This window comes from Coffea arabica, chromosome 5c (assembly GCF_036785885.1).
Source record: "Coffea arabica cultivar ET-39 chromosome 5c, Coffea Arabica ET-39 HiFi, whole genome shotgun sequence".
In the NCBI taxonomy this organism is placed as follows: domain Eukaryota; kingdom Viridiplantae; phylum Streptophyta; class Magnoliopsida; order Gentianales; family Rubiaceae; genus Coffea; species Coffea arabica.
In genome coordinates, this window is record NC_092319.1 from 45,478,450 (window position 1) to 45,495,799 (window position 17,350).

Below are 17,350 nucleotides of genomic sequence, written 5' to 3' on the forward strand. Positions count from 1 at the left end.
GTAATTGTTGCATAGTTCGGAGAAACAGAAAAACAAAGTCATGACTTATCTAAAGTGAAAATGGTTTTGCTTGGAAAAGCTTTTTTAAAGTGCTTTTTTAAAATAATATTATATCACTTTTTTAAATGAAAATACACGTGAGACGAAAATGTGAGTTAAAATAATTTTTTTAATAAAAAATTGTGATCAGAAGGCGTCTTTACCAAATATTGCAAAATTTTGTATTTCACAAGTTCTATAATGAATATCTCCTGTTTCCAAAAAATACAAACTAAGGGTGAGAAAGTTGGAAAGTGCTACTCTCAAAGCATATAATAGAACAAATGCCATCTTTTCTTATCTATTTCAGTCAAATTGACATTTGCCTTGATTGCAGGAAACAAATCTTTTCAGTTGGGATGACCATCCGAAGTGCTGAACACAATTGACCCAGATGTGAAAAGTTCATTAAAAAAAAAAAGTGAAAAAATTAGAAACTGACAAGAACCTTCTATTTCCTTTTTCTCACTCAGTTTTAAATGTCACGATATTGTAATTTGGACCCATAATCACCAAAACCATATTATAGATTTCACAATATTCTGATTACTAATGACCCAATCTTATCTCCCCTTCCCTTCCCCTTTCATTACGAGAATTTGGTTATGATTATGCACAGATTAATTAGCCATACTTACCGGCATTAAATTACCAAACACAAACAATGATATTGCTTCTAGATGTATAAGATTATTTCCCATATGTGTACTTTCCGGAGTAACTGCAATGTGAAAAAATTACAATTCCTTTTTCTCGCCAAGTTGTAAATGACAAAAAAAAAAAAGGTTCTTGAATTGCTCTTTTATAAGTAGTCTTGTTGCTTTCAAGTTCTCTATCTATCATTTCTCTATTTCTGCATTTCTTGGAAATGGTGGAATTCAACTCCAATATTCTGGTGACTCTTGCTTTGCTGATAATAGTAACATGGGCATGGAAGATTGCAAGCTGGTTATTTTTCCAACCAAAAAGGCTAGAGTGGCACTTGAGACGGCAAGGCCTGAGGGGTAATCCTTACCGGCTGTGGCATGGGGATCTCAAAGATATGAAAAGCTCAACATTGGAAACACAGTCCAAAGAAATCAACCTCCACGATGATATCTCGTCCTATGCTGTGCCTTTCGATCATCATATCATCCAAAAGTATGGTAAGTTAGTCGAAATACATGTAGACATTTTTTTTTCCTTTGGTAAAAAAGAAGTAAAAAAGAAATTTAAGTATTCTCAAATCCCATGCATTATGTAAGGCAAATATGTAATTACCATTTGCAGGAAAGAAATCTTTTGTATGGATTGGACCAATTCCAAGGCTGAATATAATGGATCCTGATATGATAAGAGACATTCTCATCAATTACAACACTTTTCACAAGCCCAAAGGAAATTTCTTGTTGAAGTTGCTTGTTGATGGGCTTGCATTTGAAGAGGGCGAACGATGGGCAAAACTTAGAAAGATACTGAATCCCGCTTTCAATCTTCACAAGCTTAAGGTAAGAAATAATGAAATTTTGATTCAAGGAAAAAGAATAAGTTATTGGACCCTATGAATTTTGAATAATCTTTTATTAGAACCCTCCAGTTTAAAATTCTACAATTGAACCTGTAGGTAGATTTCTGATACTTATACTTCCCCTTAGCCTTATTTCGTTCGTGATATGTTGAAGCGTCTGTAAAGCCTTCTCTTTCATGCCATCGTAGTTTGCCCTTTTTGTTTTTTCTCTTTAAGTTGGTTAAATGCATCTTAATGAATTCATGAGCAACAACTGCATACTCAAGTACGTGATAGGAAGATGATATATATCTCATGCCATGTGTTATTTTCAAACTTTTGCAAGCCAACTTCATATACAGTACAACACAGAATTCAGATTGCAATTTGAACTTCAAATATCAACTTGGGCTTTAAAAGGACCTGTAGTCCCTGGTCTTATTTTCATCATTTAAAGTTTAGTACGCAGTATTGATGTAAAGCGAATCGAAGGCCTCTGCACAATCATTAAATTAGCTACTTCGGAATTGTGGCCATGCCCACAATTTTGTTTTTGATATGCTTATACTCGAAACTTCCATGCTCAATTTTCCTTTTTTCTTTTTGTGTGCGTGTGTCTGTGTAATATGCTTGCAGAACATGTTGCCAGCAATCTATCTGAGTTGTTCGGAGATTGTGAGTAAATGGGAGACGTTAATCTCGCCAACAGGATCAAGTGAAATAAATGTGCTGCCTTATCTAGCATATTTATCAGCTGATGTAATTTCTCGAACAGCATTTGGAAGTAGCTATGAAGAAGGAAGACGCATCTTCCAACTCCAAAAGGAACAAATTCAACTCATTTTGGAAAATTCGCAGTCAAGTTACATTCCTGGATGGAGGTAACATTTTGATTTCTTCCTAAGAAGCTAGATATAGTGGCAATTTTTCACGAAAGCAGTCCATAGTTCAATAGCCAAGAGAAAGAGCATTGTTTTCTTGTTCTAGAAGTACATTTTTATCTGAATGTCACCATCTACATCAATGATTTGTGCTTGGTAGATTTCTGCCAACAAAGTCCAACAAGAAAATGAAAGAAATAAACCGTGAAATCCGAGCTATAGTGAAGGACCTGATAAGTAAAAGGGAGAAGAAACTGAAAGAAGGGGAAATGAAGACTGAAGACTTACTAGGTATGCTCCTGGAATCCAATATCAAGGAAATTCAAGAAAGTGGTAACAAAAAAGATGCTGGAATCACTATTGATCAAGTGATCGAGGAGTGCAAGTTATTCTACTTTGCTGGCCAAGAGACAACATCCAATTTGCTCGCATGGACTATGGTTATGTTGGCCACCCACCGAAATTGGCAAGAACGCGCGCGAGAAGAGGTTTTTCAAGTCTTTGGGAATAATAAACCAGATTTTGAGGGATTGAATCACCTGAAAGTTGCAAGTCCCATATTTTCTATACGTTTGAATTGTTTCCAGTTCTTAAGAATTGTCATTGAACTTAAAAATTAGACCGAAACTGAAGTGCTGTTTTGACTAGTGAACATATGAAAATTAATGCACTTCGTAGGGGACTGTACTTAAAGGTCGAACTATCATCTAAAACTTTACACAGAAAAGAAAAACAAAGGATGGAGTGAGGTCAACCTCTGGAGTCACTCCGATATTCAAGTCAATAAATAATCATTTTGTAGACATAAAAGTAGATGACAAAAGAGAATTTTGGTGAGAAAATGTATAACTCTTGTTTTATCATTTTAATATCTGAGATGAAGTATTTATATCAAGTGCCTTAATATGTTACGACTAGAGTTGTCAATGGATCAAATTAGTTCAAACTCAATCTGTTTAGCCCGTAAATAAGTCTGATGAGCCTTATGTTTAATAGGGCCAGGTAGAATTTGGACCTAAATAATAGGCCCGCATTATATGTGAACCGAGGTTAAGTCTCAATATCTCACTAGATTTAAGTCTAATTAAGGCTCAATCCATCTATACGTAGAATCATATATATGATATATATAATTGCATATTAAGCAATAGATATAATTTATAATAATTTAAAAACATTAATATATTATATATATTTATGTAGTTAATTATGAACTTGAGCCGAGCCCGATATGAGTCCAAAACTCATATTAAATGGTAAGTTGAGATTAGGCCTTTAAACCTAGACTCAAGTCTGAAAGCTTGAGGGGCCGAAATTTCATTTATTTTTTGAGCCGAGTTTGGGTTTTTCAAACTCCGACTCATAGAGTTCGATTGAAACCCTAGTTATGACGTACTTATCCTTATTGAATGGCACATTCAATCTGGATAGTTGCTACTTGTGATTATAAAGTTCAAAGTTGAGTGGAATAATATCGGAGCTCAGCCAATGTTTGGCCTGTGAAAGAATATAAACTAATATATGGGTATTAATTTGCAATGTTATGTCACTACGGTTGCAGGTAACAATGATACTGAACGAGGTTCTGAGACTATATCCACCGGTGTCAATGGTATCCCGGAAAACTTACGAGACTACAAAGCTGGGAGATGTAACTCTGCCACCGGGTGTGGAACATCTTTTGCATATAACGTTCGTTCATCATGATACTGAGCTCTGGGGAGATGATGCTAAAGAATTCAATCCTGAAAGGTTCTCTCAGGGAGTTGCAAAGGCTGTACAGAAACCCAATTCCTATTTCCCATTTGGTTTGGGTCCTCGCATATGCATTGGCCAGAATCTCGCAACGATTGAAGCAAAAATGGCAGTGGCAATGATTCTTCAACGTTTCTTATTTGAGCTTTCCCCATCTTATCTGCATGGACCTCAGATTCGTTTAACTCTTCAACCCCGGTTTGGAGCTCACATGATATTACACAAAATATAGGGATATCAATTTCTATGTTCTGTGTTTTAAGTCTTAGTTGGGGCACTTTCTTTATGCTGCTGCAATCAAGACATTTGTTGTATGTTACTTTTATTTTACGTGTGATAAATCAAAACACATGAAAGTATATGTAATTACTTGTATTGGTCTGGGAGACTTCATAAAAGACAAGAACTTTTATTGTTCTTTTCCTAAGCATGACATGAAAAACCTCATTTGGATCCATTTGTGGTTAAAACTCCATCTCTCTCATGGAAAAGAAAAAGAAAATTATTCCCATTAAAGAAACTTCTTGCACTGAATTAAAAATGTTCAATCTGAATTATTACATTTTTTTTCCTCTGTCTTTAAATAGGCTGCTTGCCCTGTAGCCCCATTTATAAACAATGAAGTTAATGTTAGAAGTTAACTCAATTTCTTTGGTCAGCATTTCCTTGGTGATACGTCTGACTTGGGCATGGAAGATGTTGAACAACATGTGGTTTGATTGGTTTCAACCAAAGAAGCTAGAGAGGCAATTGAACAACATGGCGAAATGGTATGGAGACAAGGAAATAGATCTTGAAACCCGAGCTATATTGAGGGATGTGATGAGTTCAAGCGAGAAGAGAATGAGAGTTGGGGAAAAGGGTGAGGACTTCTTAGGCATAATGATGGAATCCAAAACAAAAGCAATTCAAGAAAAAGGGAACAAAGAGAATGCTGGACTGACTGATGACCAAGTGATTGAGGACTGCAAATTATTCTAGTTTGTTGGACAGGAGACAACCTCGAATGTGCTTGTGTGGACTATGAATGATTATGTTGGCCATCCACCAAAATTGGCAAGAACGAGCTCGACAGGAAGTTTTTCGTGTCTTTGGGAATACCAACAAATCAGATTTTGAGGGCTTAATTCCTTTGATCAAGCTTTCTTTTTTGAAACTCAATTTTTATCTCCTCTCTTCTATGCATATTATTACTTATTTTGTGTGAAAAACTTCCATCATTTGTTGCAGGTAACCATGATCTTGAATGAAGTTCTGAGGCTGTATCCACCAGCACTGTGGATAATCCGCTCAATCTATGAGGAGACAAAGCTAGGAGAAGTAAGTCTGCCCAGGACCAGGTGTGGAGCTAATCATAAATGCAATGCAGGTTCATCATGATCCTGAACTCTGGGGATAAGATGCAAAAGATTTCAACCCGGAAAGAGTGGCCAATGCTGCCAAGAAGCCGCCAAACTCGTTCCTCCCATTTGGCTTGGGCCCTCGCATTCGCATTGGCCAGAACTTTGCAATGATGGAAGCAAAGGTGGCAATTGCACTGATTCTTCAGAATTTCTCATTTGAGGTCTCTCCCATCTTATGCACATGCTCCTCAGCTAACTCTTCAACCTCGGTTTGGAGCTCCAATAATTCAAAGTAAGATAGATACAGAATTAGTATTTGTATTAACTGTTCAAGTCAAGATTTAGGACATCAAGTGTTAGCCCTTCAAGATTCTTGGGAAGATTAGCATGAAAACTTGCTGAATTTACAACTGGAGCTCTTGAATAGTAGTGTATCATTAGCATTAATGTTCTTAATTGGGTATTTATGTCTTGCAGTTAGCATAAAGCTCGAAAGCAACTGGGATTATCTTCGAATACTCTTTGGACAAATTTTTGCTCCAAGATCCTCAATTTCTCATACCCTCAGTCGCTACCCAGTCAAATCCAAATCCCCAAGGGGGTACTTGCTACACCGAAGCTACTATGAGTAGAATGGAAAAGGGTATTGAGGGTGAAGGGCCAAATGATTTCTACTCAGAAAAAAAAAAAAACCAAAATGGAAAATATACAATATCTACAAAATAAACCAAAAAAAAAAGGAAAAAATTAATCAGACGAGGGAAGGAAAATATGAAGAAAAAAATGTACGGCAGTTTCCCTGAATAAATACACGAGAGAAAACCGTGCATAATCCTTGAGGCTGCCCGCCACTTATACGCATATATATCAATTAATCTAGGCCGGGTGAAATTGAGCTCCCGCACATTGGAATTTCGTTACTTTCCTCCGCGAGATCCCATTGGAACGGCCGCCAACCACCACCACCCCCACCCCCAAAAAAAATTCCCACCAAAATTTCTTAGTATGAAGGAGAAAAAGAACAAACTGTTTGAATAAATAAATAAATAATTGTGAGACCTTTCCTGCAGTAGAAATTCATGGGAATTGCTAAAGAGATGAAGAAAGGGCTCTGAGAATATTTGGTGTATGCCCGCAACGGAACTCAAAGCGGCACCGGCTACACAAAAGCACGCTCGGTTCTCTCAAAAGGCAATCTTTAGATAATGAAAGCCCTAATTTGCTGTCAGGGCTGTGATCATATACAGGAGCGGAGCGGGGCGGATGCGTTGGAATTCTCAATTACGCCGTTTTCACCTAAGGCTCTGGTGGCCCAACTTATTTGGGCGGCCCAGCTCATTTCCTTCTTCTTTTCTCTCTCTCTCTCTCTCTCTTGTTTTCATTTTTTTTTTTTTATACTTTTTGGAACCCAATGTTATTGGGATCATTTTCAATCCAAGAGACCTTTAATAATAAAATTATGATGACTTTTTTTCCCTCTGTTTTGTAATAAAACTATTAGAGCCAAATTTTGATTGAAGCCCACAATTAATTTTGACCAGAATTTCTAAATTTCCACCCTAAAAATTCGGTAATTCACTAGGCAAGTTTCATCTTGAAAATCAAACAAATAAGTTTTTTTTTTCACTTACACTTCCTCCTTCGAACCACTCAATCCATTCCTCCTCCCAAATCAAACAAATATGTTAGTTCATCATAACATTGCATGTTCTTTATAGCAACAATTCATTTGTATAACCCTTTGACTTAAATTTTTTTCCCCTCAACAATTTTTAGCCAAAAAGAGAGGAAAAGAAGAAGGGAAGGGCTTAAAACAAAGACCATTAAGATCTATAAATTCTAGACCTTTTTACTTGATACTAGTTACCATAGATTGATCTCTACATTTTAGAACTATCCCTCGCAATCAAAAGACAAAACTTGGTACTCTTTGTTGCTTGCCATTTTCCCTTTACCAAGTTTTCATACTATTAATGAGTTTAAATTCTATTTATTTTTTCGAAAAAGAAAACCTTTAATATGTCTCCTGTACGCGGCTTTTGTCATCCTTTATTCCAGCAGTAGAATAAGAACAATTATCATCAGAAAGTAAGGTATGAAAGGCCATGCAACTCCATCCCACCTGTTTCATGCTATAGTCAGCTTTGAGCCACCAATCAGCAATCTACTCATTCAATGATTTCGAGCCTAACCACCGATCTTCAATGAAATTAACCCTAAAATGAACAACAAAAGAACCTTGTTCGTCATTACAATTTGAAAGCCAATTAAATAGGGAAAAAAATGAAGGGAAGAAACTAATTCGTGTAGGGCCTTTTCGTCTTTGGCTGTATAATCAAATTGCTCATCAGTTTACACAGAATGAATCATTCCTTTGTAGCAATAGCACAAAAATGCCAACAATGGCCTACACTAAAATGCTCAAATACTTTCTCATCAGTTGATGGAAGCCCTTGTCCAAAAATAAAATGCTTTTCTGGGAGCATCAACAGCAATATCTGTGTTCTTGTTCCTTGAGGGAGGAAAATGGCCAAAACCAACAAACATCGTGATTGCTCTTATTCTTGTCACAAGCTCCCAAAGCCATCAGGTGGCCATACCTAGAGGTGAAATTTATCAGGATTAGCCAACATTTGAAAACTGACGTGAACAAACAAGCCCATGGTGGGGGGGAAAAAAAAAGAAAAGACAACCAAAAGTAATGATTGAGGTATATCACTTCAAGGCCATCATTCGCTCCAAGGAAAGGGAGTGATTGGGATGCTCATACTAAGTATGTAATTTGATTGACAGAAACAAGGTTCCACATAGAAGAGATATGTAGAGCATGAGACAAGGATCTAGATATGCAAGTTAGTTTAGTGTTTTGTCTACTGGAATACTCCTGCATTTCTAATAACTAGAGAAATTTCTATCTCCTTAACATTCTTCTTTCTGCTTTTTAGTTGAGATGGCATATCTTTCTGAATTCTTAGGAAACAAAAGTAATTAACATTCCAAGAGTATAAAGCCTCGTATGTTCACCAGAAAACAGGAAATAGAAAGAATATGGATAGATCTGGCAAATTACAATTACCTCGACAAAAATTAAATACCATAAAAAACCTGCAATAATCAAGTGCAAACATCGCTGGGCAAAAGTGGACAGTTAACAGCAAGACTAAAAAGTGCAGTGCTTACTCTCCAGAATGCTTTGCCTAGAATAAGACCATAAGGGACTGGGCCAAACTGCCTTGAATCCCTTGATGAATAAATATTATCCCCCTGAATCCACACATGCCCCCTTGGAACCTGTACAACCAAACAATAACAGCATAATCGGGAATGTCTTTACAGGAAAAAAGATAGACACCTCAGATAATAGTTTCAAGACACTGCCCACATATTACAAAACCAGATTCTTAGTTGATCAAAAACTCAAGAATCAACACATAAACAAAAGCGGAACATAGACTAATGCAACTCTACAAAAGAATCAATCTGTAATAGCACATGAATGGCACATAAATCCTAAATACTGAAAACCATCACTCTCAATCAACTTGCATTTGCTTTAAGCCTTCCATCTTTTCTCAGTAGTCCTTCAGCATAAAAGTGTACAGTAGGCTTTATACAAGTTTTCTACTTTATTTGACAAAAACAAAGCAGATAAAAAGACAACAGTTTGCTAATGAACAACATGTATAGGAGGCTTCATAAAGTGATTCAATCATCAAGCACGGATTTTTTATGACTAAAGAAACTGAAGAAGACCAAAGAACCATGCCTCAGCATCACACATAGTAACAAATCAAACTTAAAACAAACCAGTATTGCAATTGAAGCTCAATTTAATCCAAATTCATCATAAAAAGTTCTAAATAAAAGATATATAGCGCTAAAAGCAGCAAAAATATACCACAACGGTGTGGCTTCGGTCACTGAGAGCGGGTTCCACTAAGAAAGTGACACTTTCACCCTCCACAGCTACAATCCGCTTGGTAACAGTCTTCCTAGGGTTTTCAGGGGACCGGACCACCACCACCTCCCCGGGTCCAACCTTCCCAAACTTCTGCGACAGGTGTTCTACTAGTACTACGTCGCCGGTTAGATTCAAAGTCGGCAGCATGCTTGGACCATAAACCTGGAAAGCAATAGTAGTAACAATGAGAAATTTTTCATAATAAAAAGAAAACAAAAATGATAAGAAAAAGAAGTTGGGCGGCTGGCGAGGCGTACGAGAACTGGGGTGCAGACATGGGTGTTGGTGACGTGCAAAAGGCAGAGGAATTTGGCGATGAGGAAGGATTGAGAAAAGCCTTCTTTTATTATGGGTTTCCATTGCCTCGCGAATTGGAATAATCTACTCATCTCATCTTTTCCGCCACCGCCCTCGCTGCCTTCCGCCGGAAAAGTGGAGCAAGGATTGGTCTTCCGACGTGCTTCGCTGGCTGGCAGCAGTGTACTAGTAGTATTTGTTTTTTTTAACTTTTGGGCAAGTATAAATTTGTAACGACGGTCCTTGAAGTTCTTAGTAATTGTTATATATTCTTAGATAGTGTTCTTATCTTTTTAGTAGCAATCTTTATTGTTCATTTACAGGCTTCACTCGTCGTTTTTGTACCTTGGATATGCATCCAATGGTTCTTCAGTGTTGTTAATCGATGAGTTTTGGTTCTTTTCTGTTGTTAATCAATGAGCATTAACAGGAGATATGGATGTTTAGAATTTTGTAATAGAAAATGATGAAAAAATCAATAGAAAACAAAAAATGATAAAAAGATGCAAATAGTCTTCTTCGCTATCAAAACCTTGAGTAACTCGAAAGTTATAAAATTTCAACACACAAACTTGGTTTAAAATTTGCAAGATCATATGGTAACAAATTTCAAAGAAGATCAACATAGTTAATAAGAATTCCACTGGCTGATGCAGGATAATGTACTTGTACTTTAGCAAGATGAAAGTTCCAAGTTTAAATTCCCTGCTGTATAAGTGAAATATATAGCCTATACCTTTCTCCTAACAAGAGGGACGAGGGGAAAAGGTGAAGAAATAAGCAGTGAACAATGGACTCAGAAAGAGTAGTGTTGCTGAGTATTAAGTATGAGACTACCCTTTAGCGTACAATCACAAGGCAATTTCAGATCAGTCTGCCCGCCAATATGCCCCCAAGAAAGTGGAACTCGCTGGAATAAGAGCTCAAGTGATGGCTGGGAATCTTTTACAGCATACAACAGCTTCTCCTTGATAAAATCTATTCAACGGAGAAGCAACCAGCAGTCAAAACAGGATCCTCCTTGACCACCCCTTCACAAATTCCCGTAAAGAATGTAGAAGACAAGACGTCTAGATTTAGCCTTTAGTGTCAAAGATATATCCATTTATGCAATACGTTTAAGATTGTATTTTACAAATTCCTCCAAAGCAAGTCGGTAGGGACTAGACGGTAGGCATTGCAGATTTTGGATTGCCAGATCGCCTTTCTCTTTTGCCAGCTCTTGTGCTCTCTCAATGCCTCCAGAGCTCTTTACCACATTAATGGCTTCCTCGAGAGATCCAGCTTCACAAAATTCAGATTCAATCATATCCCTTAGTTTTGACTCTTTCTCCAGTGCAAAAATTACTGGAGCAGTCAGATTTCCTTTTGCCAAGTCACTTCCTGCTGGTTTCCCCAGCTGCTCAGCAGATTGAGTAAAGTCCAATACATCATCAACAACTTGAAAGGATAGACCAAGGTTCTTGCCATATTGGTACATACTCTCACAAGCATCACTGTCAACCCCACTAAAAATGGCTGCACCTTTGGTGCTTGCAGAAATCAAGGAGGCTGTTTTGTAGTAACTCTTGATTAAGTACTCGTCAAGTTCAACATCACAGTCAAATAAGCTGGATGCCTGCTTTATTTCACCGCTTGCAAAGTCTTTAATAACCTGCCATAAAAGCCTCACTTAAGAGATGAGAAGAGCTTGAAGCATATGGTATTTAGATAAAGATCTTCACATGACCATGCAAGTCACAGACTATGTTCCAGAAGCTGGTGCTTGATTGACTCCTATTGTATGGTTACCAACTTTTAAATGGTCAACCGGATTTTATTTACCTGACTGATGAGCTTGATGACCTCAATGTTCTCAAGGTTAGCCAGGTACCATGATGATTGTGCAAACATGAAATCTCCAGCCAGCACAGCCACTCTAGTACCATATAATTGATGAACAGTTTCCTTCCCTGCAAAATATTTGTACATTTGAGAGGTTGTGGAAAAAGGGATGTATGAAATTTTGACAAGAAATAACCCCTATATCGGATGTTTATTTAATCATCGATATTAATGAAATACCACCAGAGAGTATAAGTAGAACAAGTAATCCAGATTGACAATGTAGTTCTAAGTAGGAGTTGCAGAGACGACATAGACAGCTCCCTTTATTCTTGTATTAACAATGGATGTGCTACTGTACGAGGTCCTAAGCATTCAACTTCAGCAGCAGAAGCTCATAGGACTAGTGAGCAAAGCTCGCTATACATAACCTACTACAGCTTTCTCTTTGTGTACAGCAAAAAGTGGTTTATACTCTTTACGCGGGAACAAAAGGAAGATAAAGTAGAACCAGAATTGTGTACTTTTAAGTGAAGATATTTGCACCAAACCAGAAAAACTATCATTCCATACAGGCAATAATTTAACCTACCTCTTCTCATGTCACTTTCATCTAACACATCATCATGAATCAAACTTGCCGTGTGGATCATTTCAATGATCTCAGCCAATCGTTTGTGTTCTTTGGTAAGATCTCTAAACAAGAAAAGTGTGAATGAGTTTCATAAAACAATTTAACAGGATGAATGCTTTAACAGAAACAACCACATGAAGCTCACTTCAAACCAGCAATTTCAGCAGTGGCTCGTGACACTAAGAAAACTAGTGCAGGTCTCATCCTCTTGCCACCAGCACCAAAAATCTGCTTTGCAGCTGCCATCAAAACGGGGTTTTCTGCACCAACAATCTAAAAAATGACTCACATCAGAAAACAGTAATAATGAAGACAATGTAAGATGTCAAGGAAAACTTCATCTGCTAGTGCAAAACAAATTAGAACTTGAAGCACAACAGACAAAAAGAGATTGCTTAAATTACATCATTCATAATGTGGGACAAGCCATACTAGAAATAAATTTGATCTGAAGACCACAAATTAAAGAAGGAAAAAAAGACTAGCTTTAATTTCTCAGACAAGATGTCATGATGGAAGAATGGTTTTACAGCAGAAAACAAAGCACAACTACTGAATATTTGCTAGTTGACATGTACTACCAACTGCTGGAATTATAATTTAACAGCGACAATGAACTTTAACTCTGTCTGACTTGAAGCTAGAAAAGCTCATTTGATCTGCAGTTCTGAAAACTACAAATACACAATCCAATAGCCACTGTAATCAGCTCGCCCACTTCTGTAATAACAGCAGCAATAATGCCAGTAATCTAACTGTCCAAATTCATGCCACAAAATGCCACAGATCGTTACATCATGCTCGGCTCAACATCTATATATTAGTCAATGTCCTAGTGGCTAGTAGCTCTAGTGGATAGTAACAGTGCCATAAATGGGAATCACATCAGATTCACCTCAACTAAGAATAACTGCTTGGAGCTCATCACGGTGCTAAGTAATCCTGCAATCTCCAAAGCTAAGGTCATGATGGACAAGCTTTCCACCAATAGCACTGCTTTCCCAACTATTTGAACACGCGATTCTCATAAGCAATTGGCTTCTTTTCAACTATCAAACACAATTTCTACCAGTGCTTATCTGACATCACAATTTCTTCATGATCACTATAACAACTTGTAACCTTCACTTTCGCAAGAATCTTATCATCCTATCCATCATATATCTTTCTTTTCGTTGCCACCATACAGGCGTACTACTACTATAGCAGCTATAAATTCTACAAAACTACAACTTGAAAATTGATTCTCACGAATACTGTCATAACGATAACTTGCTAGGAAATGCGTGCAGAATAACGTCGTCAAAATATGAAATTTGAAATTTAAGTAAACAAGAGTCTACATAGGGCACTCACTGAAAGTAAATTTTTGTTCAATGTTTGAAGATCATCAGCAACAGCTTCAAACAAGTGAGGAAGTGAAATAGGGCTTGTCGACTCTCTCTTCAAATCCAATGCTGGAGGAGGACCTGGAACTACGCCTGCAGTAAGATCGTAATTAAATTAAGCCGTAGTCCCTAGAAGTTTTTGTGTGTGTGTGTGTGTGTTGTTGGGGGGTTGGGGGGGGGGGGGGGGGGTGTGTTGGTGGGTGGGTGGGCACAGTATTTCAATACACACAAACAATTTGTTAATGGACTACCACTTCATTAGCCTAGTCAAGAAAGAGAAACACGTACCACCGAGTAAAGCCTCCGGGGTCTTAGTTGAGAAGACACGGCACCGGCCAACATCCCGGCGGCAACACTGCAATTTCCGAGCTTTATAGCCTCTATGGACACTTCTAAGCAATCCCTTTTTAGAATCCTTTACATGGAGCCTGTCAAATGATGAACTGGAAAAGCAACCACAAGCCACAAAATCCAACCTTGTCCTCACAAATTCAAGATTATGGCATGTCATTGACATCATCCTCAGCTCAATTTACTTACTAAAACCACAAAATCTCCCCCAGAAATCAAGAACCCACTCCAGGGAATTTCTCAAATCATCATCCTCCCCAGACAAAAAACATCCTCAACTTAAGCAAGTTGAATACTTTGAATTGACCGGAGGCAGAAAAGAACTGATTTTGTTGTCAATTTGGCATTAAAGTCGGTATCTTTTTTGTTTTGAGAAAGAAGAGGAGTTGAAGTTGAAGTGGAAGTATGAAGTACAATCCAAAATTGGAGATGGGATTCGTGTTTTGCAAAAACACCAATGAATTGAGTGGATGAAATAAAATAATACCACAAAAAAATTGTTGCATTTGAATTTCTTGCACCCTTTAATTCTTTTTAGCGTTTCGTCTTTTCCTTTTTCCCTTTTGGACATAAAATTGAGATTACACGGACGTAAAAAGGTGGAGGCTGATGTTTGACAGTTTGAGGATACAAGACAGGAGGGAAATTGAGAGGCAATGAAAGGGGGAAAGATTGTGGACCTTATCTAAGCAAGTTTTAGTTTTGTGTCCCATGGCAATTGCTGACCTGTTGGTCTCACCAGAGCCAAGTACTAGCACAGTATCATTTGCTCATCTGATACCCAGATTCTGCCATGTGTGCGGTTTCCATTGACCCATTTTTTAACTGGCTTGGCATGATGTGATTAAGTAAAAGTTACGTTGTTCAAGTATCATTAGACAGTAATTACAAGAAAAGATGATCATTTTGAAGTCAGAAGAAGATTGAAAGAAAAACGAGTATCTTAATGATGAACGTATCTTAATGATGAACGTTTAGAATAGCTCCGTTTTGGGATAGACTCCTCCACCGAAATTGATATTGGAACTCATCTAATTAAAAGAACATATGATAACATCCTAGATTTGCTGATAAGCTGTTTGCCTGATTTAGTCCCATGTCCAATTAATTTTGAAAAACTAAATAAACAAATAGAGTGTAGCTTTCTTATGTGCTAAAATCAAAAAGTAGACCTCTCCTCTGGTTAGATTCGTGACATTTCACTGGTAATAACAATAATACAAAAAAAAAAAAAAAAATTGGTGAATGAAGGTTCGAATTTACAAGAGCAAGTATAAAATGATGCATTAATAATTCTACAACAAAGTATTATCACCCTTTAGGTTATCATATAAGGAAAATTCTACACTAAGAGATACCGTATACAAAAACTGAAAAATAACTCTGTCTTTTAATTTTAAGATTTTCATATTTGTATATATCATTTAGGTATATTTGTTTTTAAAGTTGCTTTTTGCTGGTGAGCTCGTCACATAATTTTTGTATGAGGGAAGTGCCTTTGTGTCTAGATGCAAAACCCTTTGGAATTTTGTAGGAAGCTTGTGAATATTTCAACAGCAGTAATCGTGTTTGGAATAGGGTAAATCAGTAGAAGTGAAAAACAAGTGAAACAGGATAAGGTATCGTACTGAAGGTGTCACAGTCTTGAGTTGCAGAAAACATAAGAAGTTCAATGTTTCGCGTTTTTTATTCCATTATTGTGATGAGACGATTGATTAACTCATTTCTATAATTGCACTGGATGATGCAAAATAATTTTTTTGTTTGGTTTTTTAATTCCTGGAAATAGACCAACCCATCGTCTCCATGAAGTTGAACTATCAACTTGAAAGATGCCTACTAAAATTTTGGTTCTCATAACTGCAAGGCAATAATAAATCAATAATCGTCGAACTTTTCCTCTCTCTTTTTTTTTTTTCTCGCCTAGTTAAATAAATCATCACAGAAATGATTGGGCTCTGTGCTTTTCACATAACGAATCAAGTTCTTGAAACATTTTTCATGATTAGCAGCAAAAGCATTACAAGAATCGACTATAGTGTTCTTCCTCCTCTGTCATTTCCCAACTTTCACTCATAGATGCAGTTGCCATAACCTGCAAATCCAAACGAAAACAAATAAATATATATTAAAAAACACTACAATGAGCCCACGTTTTAATGACTGCAGTATTATCAGAATTGAGATATGAGCAAAGTTCAGTTTTTTTTTTTTTTTTTTTACTGCCCATGTGGTCAAAACCATTTTCAACAATCAAGCATTCTAGTTTATGATAGTTGATATACTAATCAATGCTGGAGATCAGAAGGAGGGATGTTTTTCAGATGTACTAAACTTTATTGTAGTTGTGTAAGACTAAGAGTATATATTTAGTGCAATGAAAAGTTGTTGAATGTTTGGGGTCTGCTGCAGAACTTACTTGGATCAGTAATGACAATGAGACCAGAGTTACCAAAATAGCAATTCCAATGGTTCCTGCCCCTCGATTGGTAATAGAGATTCATGGCTATGGAAGCATGATTTATGAGACTATCTGGAGAGGAACATGGGCAACCCTTCTGCAGAATCCTGCAATCAACCTGAGAGCAAGCATAATTTATATTGTTTAATAGAGCTGCCTGATCTGATGAAGGTTTAGCCACGCACCAAGTTTTCTGCAATGAAGGAATGAATGCAAGATATCAGCATAAACAATACAGAAGATGCTAGGCCTCCTTCAGTTAATTGTTTGATTGATCTTAGTGTTACCTGTCCACTCACAATTGATGAATTGCAAACTGCAAGAGCACAAAATACAATTAGCAAATGCAAATCTCATCCTTAGCCAGTTAACTTTAGAATTCAGTGTCAACTTCCTAACCCAAACCAATTCCACACAAGACCGGTTACATAATCAGGTAATAAAGATGCTGATAAAACAATCCCAAGCCAGATCCGAGATATATTAAGGCATCATAAAAGTAGAAAAAGATGCGGTACATCATCTTTCCAATAAGAGACAAAAGAGGAAAATTGTTGGATTGACTTTAGTGGTAAAAATGCAAAAAAGGGTGCTTTTGATTCAAGTATTGCAAGATACTACAGCACCAACAGGACTGGAGCCCTTTGTCAACAGCCGAAATGATGTGTGCTGGGACAGCAGCTACAATGTAGTACATCAAACGGTAACATGTAAATGAGCTTTTTCACTTGTGAAAGTGTACATCAAAGAACACTTGAGAACTGCTACTGAAATCTAGGAGATACATACCTGAAATCAATGACAAGAGCAGGAAGAAAAGTGCGATAGCTGCTTTAGCCATACTGGTATTGAAACAGCAACAGAAAGAAAAGTGATTGTTAAGGCCAGTAGGTTTCACTGAAAAAATAGAGTGACAGCAAGATCTTTTTA

The 17,350-nt window shown here is 37.1% G+C and overlaps 5 protein-coding genes across 5 annotated transcripts; 2 read left to right on the forward strand and 3 right to left on the reverse strand.

Moving 5' to 3' along the window:
* The first annotated feature begins 931 nt into the window (after nt 1-931).
* LOC113689572 (cytochrome P450 CYP72A219-like) lies at nt 932-4,516 on the forward strand. The gene is made up of 5 exons (XM_072050220.1): nt 932-1,184; nt 1,309-1,526; nt 2,162-2,406; nt 2,567-2,954; nt 3,968-4,516. Exons 1-5 carry the CDS (start codon nt 1,082-1,084, stop codon nt 4,391-4,393), a joined length of 1,380 nt encoding a protein of 459 aa, XP_071906321.1. The 5' UTR covers nt 932-1,081; the 3' UTR covers nt 4,394-4,516.
* A 263-nt stretch (nt 4,517-4,779) lies between these two features.
* LOC140007383 (cytochrome P450 CYP72A219-like) lies at nt 4,780-5,990 on the forward strand. The gene is made up of 4 exons (XM_072050136.1): nt 4,780-5,115; nt 5,392-5,485; nt 5,571-5,725; nt 5,982-5,990. Exons 1-4 carry the CDS (start codon nt 4,780-4,782, stop codon nt 5,988-5,990), a joined length of 594 nt encoding a protein of 197 aa, XP_071906237.1.
* A 1,798-nt stretch (nt 5,991-7,788) lies between these two features.
* LOC140007819 (mitochondrial ATP-independent inner membrane protease subunit 1a-like) lies at nt 7,789-9,996 on the reverse strand. The gene is made up of 4 exons (XM_072051195.1): nt 9,723-9,996; nt 9,403-9,627; nt 8,685-8,795; nt 7,789-8,104 (listed from the first exon to the last, which is right to left on the reverse strand). Exons 1-4 carry the CDS (start codon nt 9,852-9,854, stop codon nt 8,072-8,074), a joined length of 501 nt encoding a protein of 166 aa, XP_071907296.1. The 5' UTR covers nt 9,855-9,996; the 3' UTR covers nt 7,789-8,071.
* Nucleotides 9,997-10,624: 628 nt separating this feature from the next.
* LOC113690791 (solanesyl diphosphate synthase 1, chloroplastic) lies at nt 10,625-14,492 on the reverse strand. The gene is made up of 6 exons (XM_027208866.2): nt 13,897-14,492; nt 13,577-13,701; nt 12,366-12,493; nt 12,179-12,282; nt 11,587-11,714; nt 10,625-11,416 (listed from the first exon to the last, which is right to left on the reverse strand). Exons 1-6 carry the CDS (start codon nt 14,126-14,128, stop codon nt 10,868-10,870), a joined length of 1,266 nt encoding a protein of 421 aa, XP_027064667.2. The 5' UTR covers nt 14,129-14,492; the 3' UTR covers nt 10,625-10,867.
* A 1,406-nt stretch (nt 14,493-15,898) lies between these two features.
* Nucleotides 15,899-17,331, reverse strand: LOC113690100 (major pollen allergen Ole e 10-like). The gene is made up of 4 exons (XM_027207918.2): nt 17,210-17,331; nt 16,708-16,736; nt 16,379-16,613; nt 15,899-16,054 (listed from the first exon to the last, which is right to left on the reverse strand). Exons 1-4 carry the CDS (start codon nt 17,259-17,261, stop codon nt 16,029-16,031), a joined length of 342 nt encoding a protein of 113 aa, XP_027063719.1. The 5' UTR covers nt 17,262-17,331; the 3' UTR covers nt 15,899-16,028.
* Nucleotides 17,332-17,350: the final 19 nt, after the last annotated feature.